This window comes from Chlorocebus sabaeus, chromosome 26 (assembly GCF_047675955.1).
Source record: "Chlorocebus sabaeus isolate Y175 chromosome 26, mChlSab1.0.hap1, whole genome shotgun sequence".
In the NCBI taxonomy this organism is placed as follows: domain Eukaryota; kingdom Metazoa; phylum Chordata; class Mammalia; order Primates; family Cercopithecidae; genus Chlorocebus; species Chlorocebus sabaeus.
The window spans coordinates 49,160,757-49,171,330 of NC_132929.1; the positions used below are offsets into that span (position 1 = coordinate 49,160,757).

Below are 10,574 nucleotides of genomic sequence, written 5' to 3' on the forward strand. Positions count from 1 at the left end.
CTCCCATAAACCAGAAGTGGAACCTTACTCTCCACTTTGCCACCTCCAGCCCCCTTAATGGTGAAAGCGGCCTTGGAATGGGTGATACAGTATTCTGGAGGGCATGACTCCCTTAGCTTGCCTCTCCCCAAGCCCAGAGGATAATGTATTAGCCAGCCCCCATTATGTATTAATTTCTGAAAGCCTCGTTCACGCAGACATAACACATCCACCCACACAGATAAATGCTTAGACAGACACAAAATCATCAGCAGCCAATTATCAGGCCCCCGCAGCTGCCGTGATCAGACCTGGAGGCCCCGCTGCTCGCTCTGCAATTTGTGGTAGCCCAGAGCTGGGGGTGCAGTGGGTGGAGGGAGTCCCTCTATCCAGCTGGCACGGCTCTAGGTCCAGCCCTGACCCTGAGGGTGCCTGAGCTTGCTGCCTGGCTGAGAACACCAAACACCAGCCCCAAACAATGAGAGAGCAGAGTTGGGTGGGGAGCTGTCACGTGTGAGATGTGATGACTCTGGCATCGGCAGCAGTGGCACGGTTGTTTATTTATAATTTGTACTTTACCTCCCAGAGAGGACCAGAGGCAGCTGGCTCAGATGCTAAGAGGTGTAGGAGCTCAGGAAACTTAGGGAAAGCTTCCTAAAGGGGGGCAGGGCACAAAGGTAGGGCCCCAAACCTTGGTGCCTCAGGAAGGGCACCGAAATTGGCTCAAAGGTTTTGCACAAGGATACCAGTTCCCGACCCTAGACCAAACCCTTCCCTTGGTCACAGACTTAGCCTTGAGCCCAGCCATGGACTGAACCCCAATCCTGGTTACACACTGAGCCCCAACCTTTGTCAGAGACTGAGTTCTAGCCACGGTCACAGAATGAGCCCTGATTCTGGTCACATACTGAATCCTAAACCGCAGATCAACTCCAAATCTTGACTTTTCTGAAGTATATCATGAATCGATCATGTGGCCATTTCTCTAGTGGATCAGAGAAAGATACCACTGGCCACTTACCCCTTCTCCTCTGAACCCCAATCACCCCATCCAGGAACAGGGGCATTAATGGCACCCGGACATGGTTCCCAAACCCCAAAGGTCTCTAGCAGTCAGGACCTTCCCAGGAAGAGGAGGTGAGCCAGCATCCCAGCCCAGCATCCTCAGAAACAGCAACCCGAGATCTGGGGTCAGGACAGCATGTCTCAGTCACCAGACTCTGCACCTTCAGAAAGGGGAAGACTACCTTCTCATGGGAGCAGCCTAAATGATGATGGGATCCTGAAAATACCTATCATCCCAAAAAGACACGTATGAAGCTAGAGTGACAAGAAAAAGCTCCAACTGACAGGACCATTCAGGAAAGCCTTCTCTGCGAACCCTCTGGCTGGGAAGCTGGGGGTGGACTTAAGCTTGAAGACCTTTGCCGACAGACATGACACCACCCAGTTGGTCTCTGGTTTTGCTTCTGGCATACTCTGTGACCTTGAGCCAGATGCTCCCCTTCTTGGCTCCTCTGCTCCCCATCTATGAAACAAAGGCTCCAGGCCAGGGGCTTGCTAAGGCCTCTCCAGATCTGATATTCCGACACCTGATCAATTTCCTGTGCCTGCTGACTATCCCTTTCTGAGCCCCTCCTCAATGTTTTAATTCTCAGGAGAATGTTTTCTTGAACTACTCGTGTAATTAAATTTTTTAAACACTAACATGAAAGAAGGAGGAGTGTCAAATTCCAGTTCTGATATTCATGGCTGCATGATTGGGGGATCTCTCTCTCTCTCTCTCTCTCTCTTTCCTTTCCTTGTCAGAGCCTTATCTGTAAACTGGGGATATAAAACTATTTGGGGGCCATCGTGAAGAATACATGAAACGGGAGATACAGAGCTCCTAGCACAGCCTGACACATGGTAGATGCTTTGTAAATGGTGGTTACTGATCTGTGAACCCACCTGGCTTTTAGTCTCTGTTGATTTGAGTCTAGGGCTGTAAACTCTGAAGCCTACAGGGGTCAGGCAGCTAAATGGCATGAATGACGTGGCTGGGTGTAAGACAGTGGCCTTAGCGACAGCTGGGGACCTGTGCAACTGCAGAGCAAAAGCCGATGCTCTAGAGGCAGCCTCTAGTGTCTCCTTCAGCTCCCTGCTATGGAGTGGGAATGTGCGGCCAGGGCTGCCAGAGTTTCCAGTTTTTCAAGAGAAGACCAAGAGCCATATTTTCAGGTTATATCTTTCCATTTAAAAACATTGGCTCAGATTTGTTATGACACACTATGCTGGCCAAACAGAGCACATCTGGGTGCTGTATTCGGTGCAAGGGATGCTGCTTCGCAACCTCTGATCGAAGTACTGCTCAGTCTTATCTTGAGCACCCACAGTGACGGGGAGCTCACCACCTCTCTGTGCTGCCTTCCACCTCAGACCCGAGTGGGTGCTGATGGTACAGTGTCTCCAAGTGACTTCCCAGCCCGTGGCACTGCAGACTTCTAGGGCCCTGGCAATGCTTCCTCAGTAAAGAAGCCTAGCTGGCAGAGAACATCCTCTCCAAAGCCAACACAATGCCCCTGCCGGCCCATGGCCCTCTGTCTGGGAAATGTGAATTCTTCAGCATCCCCTGGGCGAAAGCAAGACTGTCTGGTCAGCCTCGGTAGCCCTTCTATTAATTAGCAACTGGCAGTTGCAGCTTTGTAAGAGCCCTTGAGCCAAGTGAGCGTGTGCAGGAGCCGGCTGCCTCCTCAGTTCTATGACAAGCCCCCAGGGGACTGGGGCTGGACCTTCTGCTCTGAGTGAATTCCCCCATGGTGGCCAGTGTTGTGGCAGGCACAAGGGCCACTCAGGCTGCTATGACACTTCTCAGCCACACCATTTGTATGGAAGCTAATGCTTTTCAGGGTAGGAGGGGGCACGGAGAAGTGACAGGCAAGCTCAGCCCTCATGGGAGGCTTCTGGGCATAGCCTGGGACAGGGAAGGAGGACATAGATTGGGAAGAAGGCCTGGATGCCTCTGTCCTCCTCTCAGCTGGCCCCTGTCAGAGTCACTGGCTCCCCTGCTCAGTCACCTCTGCGCTCATACCGACATCTGCTCCTTTCCAGAAATCTCATTGCAACACAGCAGTCACAGTACTCCCTGCCCCTTCTCCCCAGCCAGGCCCACCCTTCTGGCCCTTTGGATGGGAGAAAAGCTGCAAAAGTGGTGGGACAGGATGGATTAATGAGGGTCCTCTGGTCACCCAGCTTCTTCCTGTTTACACCCATCCCAAAAGCCAGCATGCAGGACCAGCAGGGTCCAAGCAGCAGTGCAGGAAAGGAGAAAGAGCAAGCTGTGAATCCCACATCCCCACACTGGCAGGCAGACCTCTGTGGCTTGGCTCAGCCCAGTTCACAGACTTCATCCTGCCATGCTGAGCTTGAGGACAGAGGCCACAGGCTCTGAGGCCAAAGAGATAAAACGGAGCTCTGCCCTCAGGGAGCTCAGTTCGGGAGCTTGGGCTAAGCATGGAATAAGCGCATGAACAGTAACCTCAATACTCCAAGCATGGTCCTGGTCTGGGCACCAGCCACATTAGCATTCTTTGGGCGCTTATGAGAAATGCAGCATCTCAGACCCCATCCAGACCTACTGATTCAGAATCTGTATTGAACAAGATCTCCAGGTGAGTCGGATGACATTACAGCAGGAGAAGCTGCATTGTAACAAACATAGAGCTCTGTCCAAATGCCACAGGGTGGTCAGCCAGGGAGAGATGGATGGCAGCCAGGGTGGCCTGAGAGGGCATCCCACAAGGCCCTGGGGACAGTAGGCCCTAAAGCATGGGAGAGGAGGGTGGCTGGACAGGGAGAAAGGTCAGCACAGTTGGAAGCTCCCTGTGTGAGGCAGGCGGCTACCTGGCAGCCCAAAAGCCTCAAAGCTCACAGCAGCTAAGGGAACTGGTGTGGCAGGGCCAAGCAGGGGCGAAGGTAACCCCCAGCCTTATCATGTAGCCACCAGACCAGGAGCTTGAGCCTTGCAGCAGGGAGAACCTGGAGCCAAGGTCTCTCTAGCCAGGCAGTATGGGGGTCCTGGCTCTCTGCCTCTATCGGGTTTCTGTGCACCCAGCATCCTAGGAGCACCCCGGTCCTGAGCTCCAGCAGCCCCTGCCTTGTCAGGTGGGACACATCTCATCCCCAGAGACAGCCATGCTGCCCACTGTGCCAGCTGAAAGCACAGCCCAGGCAGCTCACCTTGGAATTCCCCTCTGCAACTAGGCACCCTTCCCCCTCTAGCACAGCCTGCGGCTCCTTTCCGCCTGGCTTTGCACACTGAGAGTCTTAACAACATTCCTGGGAAATGGCCCCAGGAAAGCCCAGGAAAGCAGGGGCCTCAGAACCCCCAGACCCAGAATCAGACTGCTGCCTCTTCCTCCTTTCCACCTCCTGCTGGAACAGTCTTTCCCAGGACTCAAAGGGAGAGAGGTGGGAGGGGGTAGGACTGAGGAAATAGAAAAGAAACCAGTGCCCAGGCAGAACCCCTTTCCTCCCTCAGGCATCCAACTCTGAGCCCTGTTTTTGTTTCCATCCTGCTGGCAATGGGAGGCCCAAGCCCCAGACTGCAAAGGGACCCCCACTGCCAGGCTCCAGAGAAGGTGAGTGCCTGCCTCTCACCAGACCCAGGCTCTCTTCTGGGATGGCCTAGAGAGGGGTTCACAACCTTGAGCCCCCAGATGGTCCTCAACCTAGGAGGTCACAGACACCAGAAATCAAGTGCCACACTCTATGTGTCTGGATACCTGGGTATCCTTCTGGATGGAGTGAAATCTCTGACCCCAAGAAGGTTCAGAACCCTTGCCTGAGCCAAGGACAGAGGTCCATGTGATCTTCCCAAAACCAAGGAAAGGAAGTTGTGAGGGCAGGGGAGGTGTGGTTCACAACAGCATCACTGCTCCTCTCTCAGCTCACTGCAGCTTCTCACCTCAGCGGGGCGACCATAGTTGTACAATTTGTGCTTGACGTGGCAACGGGCAACAAGATTCCCATTTTCTAAATGGGCAAACTGGGGCTCCAAGAAGGCTCATAACCCGTGAGGGCTCCATAGCAGTCAGGGTTGGGGAGGTGATGGGAGGTGAGTGATGGCAGTGACGGGGTGCCAGTGACCAACACGCAGAAGGAAGTCAGCTCAGGACACCCCTGGGACCTGCTAGGTCACTGGCCCAGTTTCCAAGATTTCGGAGCCCAGCTCTTTCTGCCCCAAGGAAAGGACACTTTAAGCACCCTCGCTTTCCCTTCCTCATGGCTTCAGGAGGCTCAGTCTAGGAGAGGGTAGGGACAGGGGGATGAGAAAGGCCAAGCTTCTGCCTGCCTTCATTATTAATGCTGAGCCAGCTTTGGGGGTGCAGCAGCAATTCCGGAACTGACATTCCACATAGGGACTTCCCCACCAGCTTCCACATCCACCCACACAGCCCCCAGACACCCGCTCAGACAGACACCTAGATACACACACCCAGGCTGACTCCCTGAGCCTGACCAGCTTCCGGGAACACAACCAGCTACATCTGCACTTGGGGTTCCATTTCTTTTCTCTCCTCTTAGAAAAACAAGATTATCCAGATACTGTTTTTGTGGTGGTTGTTGTTCCAGGTTCTCCAGGACACAGCTTGTGTGGAAGGAAGGACCCATCCAGGACCTAAGAGCACAGCCAGCCTCGGGAGGAGCCCGGGGAGCCATGTCCTGAGGAGCTGCATCATCCTGGCCTCTTCTCTTAACACACCACAAATACAAGTTTCAAAAGGCAGATGGGGAGTTGGAGGGGAGGGGAAGCCAGAAAAGCCCAGGGAGCCTGGAGGAGCCATGGGGGTAGCCAAGGCATGGTCTCTTTTCTATTGGGAGGTGGGATCAGGGCAGGTAGAGTAATGAGAAGCAGAGGCAGCCCAGAAAAGCCTATTATTAGCCATGGCCCAGGTTATGCTGATCCCTCAAGGCACAGCCCACCCTTCTCCTGGAAAAGGCACCCAGCCTTCCTTCCCCAGCAAGGGGAGATGCCGGAAGCAGTCCATCACAGCCAGCCCTGAACTCCAAACCGCAAACTTAATCTATCATGGTTTGCTGGCAATTCTTTATTAAACCAATTCTGCTGGATCAATGCTTCCTGCCCGTCAAAATGATGAATAAATCCTTGACTAGCCTGAGCAATGCTTGCAGAAGCTCTTGTGAAGCCTAAGGTGGGCAATGGCAAGTGGCTACACAGAGGCCCAAGACCAGTGGCTAAAACTCTAGAGACTGAGGCTGGGGGTGCTGGTCAGGGTAGGGTGGGTTAGGTGGGGTTGACTGGTGGGTTTTCTAAGCTTAGAAGACTTAGCTAGGCTCTTGCCTCTTTGACCTTCTGAGGATAAGACTAGCTGTTTTGGCCTAGAAGCAGGAAAGGCATGGCCACCACTCCTCCAGACACACTCAGATGGTCTTTCTTGGATTTCTTTCCTTACACCCCACCCAGCTCCAGACAGCTACAAGGTTGTGCAAAGGGGTCGTGCCACTTGCAGCTACCAGTCCCTGTTGCTTGTTGCACAAACCCAAATTCAAAGCTCACTCTGACCCTTTTCCTGTTGCCCATTTAACAATTCTGCTGTATCCCTGCTTCCCTATCCCCACACCCTCTCCTGCAGCCATGTCCCAGGCAGCCTGCAATTAGTGGGGGACTCTGCAGCAGGGGGACTACAGACACACACACAAGAATGGGGTAAGACCAGGAAGGGGAAAAGGATTCTATCTGATTAAATCGACCCAGTCCTCACTCTTCACCATCCAAGGTAAGGGAGACAGGAAGGGCCAGGCCCAGCATCCAGAAGGTCCCCAGCCAATGTTTGCTGCTGAGGGAGGATGGGCATGCCTGGGGTTGACCTCTTGTAGGCTCCCCAGGGAAAGGGCTTGGTGATGAGAACCCTGAACAGATGCTTTCTGACAACAAAGACAGCAGGGACCTGGGCAAGGGAGAGGAGGACCCCTCACCAATCTCAAGTGGTTGGTACTGGAACTGCCTATCACCACCACTGAAGAGTTGAAAGACAGGAGAAAAAACGCAGGACACTCGTTTTTTAGCTCCTGCTCACTCCTCTAGCTCAGCCCGGGATCCTCAGGGTCCAGTACTGGCCAGAGGCAAGTCTACTCTTTAGGAACCTGGCACAGGGAACCTAGCCACCATTCGTGATGGGAGGGTCCCACATTTACTCATACAATTTGATGACTATGGCTGTCTGTTTACCCTGCCCTCTGGTCTCACCAGTCCTCTGGGAATGGGAACCCTGGAGATATTAGGGTTAGGAAGAGCAGTCTCTCAAAGGAAAAAAGGGGGGAGGGGCTCTGTTCACTACCTATTTTAAGCCACCGAGTGTTGTCTGACTGGTCATTCCCAGTGCGAGAAATCTCTCTCATTGGATGGAAAATGGCTTTGCTCTCATTACAAACCCAGCTTCCCTGGAGTTTGCAAAGAGGACTCTGGGTTGGCAAAATGCTCATTTTTATAGGCAGACAAGCAAGGTAGGCAAGGAAGGGAGATAAGTAGGGGGCAGGGCCCAGAGAAAGAGAATGAGAGAATTAAACCCAGCTTGAAAAGTGTTTCCCAGACCTTCATCACAATCTCATGTATCAGGAAAGCCCAGAGGGGCACTAGGGAACCTCAGGACCTTGACTTAGGTAAAGGCACCCCTGATCCCAACCCTAGAGACAACCAACAATCCCTCTTTTTGCACAAGTATATCCACAAGCTCCCAGTGGTATCTGCTGTTTAGTGGCATCTGACTCAGGTGATGTGGAAGGGGGCAGGGTCCCTCTCCCTGACTGGCGGTCATACCTTGTTTGGGGACCCACGAGTGGCCCATGAGAGACCAAGCAGATGCTAGAGCTTGAGTCTCCGGGTTACGGAGACAAGCATGGGGTACAGGACAGTGGCTCATCAATCAGAACACCAGGCATCTTCATCCATCACTATGAGCAAGGTCATTCTGCCCTGCCGGTCCGGATGCCAGCTGCCCAGGGTGCCTGCTCCTGGCCCACCACTCAGCATGAGGAGCTGAGCTCAGGGTTACGGTGGATGCAGGGGGTTTTCATCCCGGCCTGAGGCCCCAGTGACCTCGGTCCTCCAGGGACCCAGCCGCAGCTTGCCAGGGCACCAGAAAGCAGATAATAATGCCTGCTGTCAGTACCCGAGGAGCTGGCCCGTTGCTAAGAGGTCTGCCTCTCTTCATGGCCCTGCTCTGCTGGCTGAATGACCCGGAGCTGCCTCTAGGATGGCCATCCTGACTCTGCAGCCTTGAAGGGGGAGGAGGAATGTGTGGCTTAAGGTGGCAGAGCCCTATCCTGGCTGCCGGCAGGGGTAGGCCAGGCTCAGAACACCTTTTTATTCTGTCTCCAATGCAGCCCAGACCCGAGAAGACCGGTGACGGAACACAGAGGAAAGTTCCCTCAGCGCGGTGCAGGAGGGGGCCTGGGGGTGTCTCGGAGCCTAGAGGCGCCCTGCTTCTCTTGGAGCTCCCAGCACAAGGAAGTAAAGTTAACTCCAGCTGGGAGGCAGGGTCAGGAGGAGGCATGCCTGCACCGTGCAGGGCACCCACAGGATCATCGCTGTGGCCCCCTTACCTGAAGTCACTGTAGGGGTGGATAATCCAAAATCCGGCCGACTTGACCCTCTCTTGCTCGCGTTCCACGGCTTTCTGGCTGCCGAACATCCTTAGGGAGAATTTGTTGACCCCGGGTTGGAGCATGGCCCCGAACTGGCGCTGCATGAAGCCGGACTGGCCCAAGCGCACCTCGGCCTCCGGAAGGATCTGGTCGCCGGTGGCCGCGCCTCCCTCCACTTTGATAGCGGTGTCCGCCGAGGGCTGCTCGCAGGAGGAGGAGGCCGGCTGCGGTGGCTGCTGGGGCGGCGGCGGCGAGGCTGCGGGCTGCGCCGAGGCGCCGGGGCGCTCGGGCTCGGCCGCCAGGCCTGGGGGCGTCCTGTCCTCGCCGGGGGACGCGTCGCCCTCGGCGATGAGCCGCCGCTCCTCCGCGGAGTCATGCAGGTGTCCGTGACTGCTGCCGCTCCCCGTGCCGCCGCCGCCGCCGCCCCGGCTGCCCAGCGAGGCCAGGCTCCCGCGGAAGCGCCTGCAGTCGCCGTTCGTGCTGGACTTGCCCGCGCCGCGGGCCGACCCTTCGCTGTCCGCTGCCCCGAGGGCCGAGCTCCGGGACTCCGTGCCACCCGCGGCCGCCGAGGGCGAGGGCGAGGGCAGTGGCCGCAGCCGGATGCTTCTGCGGCTGGGGTCTTGGCGGCCCCCGGCCCCCTCCTCCTCGGCGTCCTCTTCCTCGTCCATGATCCACGCCTTGGCCCCCACCTGCTGCGGGAGGCTGTAGAGCCGCTTGCGCATGGACGGTGGCAGCTTGTCCATGGCGCCAGGGGCCGGACCGGGCCGAGGGTAGGGGCGCGGCGCCGCGGACTGGCTCCAGGTCCGCCCGCCGGTCAGTCCGCCCGTGGGGACTCGTCCTTCGCCGCCGGCGTGGGGCCGCCTCAGGCGCCCATACTCGGGCAGACTGCGCGCCGCTGGGAGGCTCCCAGTTGCGCTCCGAGTCCCCGGGCTCGCCGCGCTGCGCCTCCTCCCGGGCCGGGCTGGGCGCTCGGACCCCGCGCTCCCTCCTTGCCTCCCTCCCTCCCTCTGGCGTTCAGGGGCGCGGCGCGCGGCCCGGCTCCAGGCGCCCCGCCCCCGCGGGGAACAATGGGCGCCGGCTGGAGAGGCTCTGCGGCCGCGGCGCTCGGGGAACCGCTCCGGAGCGCAGAGCGCACGGCCCGCGCGGGTCCCGGGCGTGCGTCCCACGGGAGGGCTGGCTGTCCGTCTGTCTCGCCGCCCGGACTTTGTGGCTGGCCCCCCGCGACCTCGTCTCGCCTCCTCTGGCCCGGCCCCTCTGGCCCGTCCCGGGGCTCCCGCCGCAGCCAAGCGGAGCCCAGCGACCCGCCGGGCTTACATCAGCGGCCGCCTCCCCCGGAGCGCCCTCCGGCCGCGCTCAGGCTCCCGCGCCCCGGAATATTCATGAAGCCGCCGCAGCTCGCGGGTTGCCATAGGAGCGGCTCCCGCAGCCGGGCCTGCCTACCTGGGCTTCTTAAAGGGGCAGCGGCGCACGGGCCGGGGGCTGGGAGGGGGCGGGGGGCGGGCCTGGCGAGGAGCCCGGGTTAGACCCTCGCTAGACCTTCGGAGCCGGGGTGAGAGGTGTCCATACTGCTGCGCCCTTAAATCTCTTTCTTGGGCCAAGCTGGAAGCGCGCCCCAAGTCTAGAGCTCCGGCTTCAGTTGCGAATTCCCCATCCCAAGATTGAAGGGGGCGGGGTAGCTTCCCAAATTCTCCATCACCAAGCTCTGGGCTCGCCTTTCCCTGGCATGTTTGCCCCTCAGCTGGGTCTCCGACTCTCCTTTTGGGAGGCGACCGGGTTTTCTGGATGCAGAGTCCCGGCCTTCCCGCAACCCGCTTGGGGAGGGGTTTCCGGAAATGCGCCGCGTCGGGGAGGCTCCCAGGGTTTTCCTGTGACATGGGCAGGGGGCAAACCCCGCGCCAGTCTTTCACCTGCAAAGCCTCGCAGCAGCCAGGCAAGGAGGGCGTGGGGAA

At 57.5% G+C, this 10,574-nt stretch overlaps 1 protein-coding gene across 1 annotated transcript in view; it reads right to left on the reverse strand.

The window, feature by feature from the left end:
- Window positions 1-10,049, reverse strand: part of HCN4 (hyperpolarization activated cyclic nucleotide gated potassium channel 4) — a 47,753-nt gene extending 37,704 nt beyond the window's left edge. Inside the window, exon 1 of the mRNA XM_008015974.3 lies at window positions 8,584-10,049. Within this exon, the coding sequence (XP_008014165.1) occupies window positions 8,584-9,368 (785 nt within the window). The 5' untranslated portion in view covers window positions 9,369-10,049. The remainder of the gene's footprint in view (window positions 1-8,583) is intronic.
- Between the last annotated feature and the right edge of the window lie 525 nt (window positions 10,050-10,574).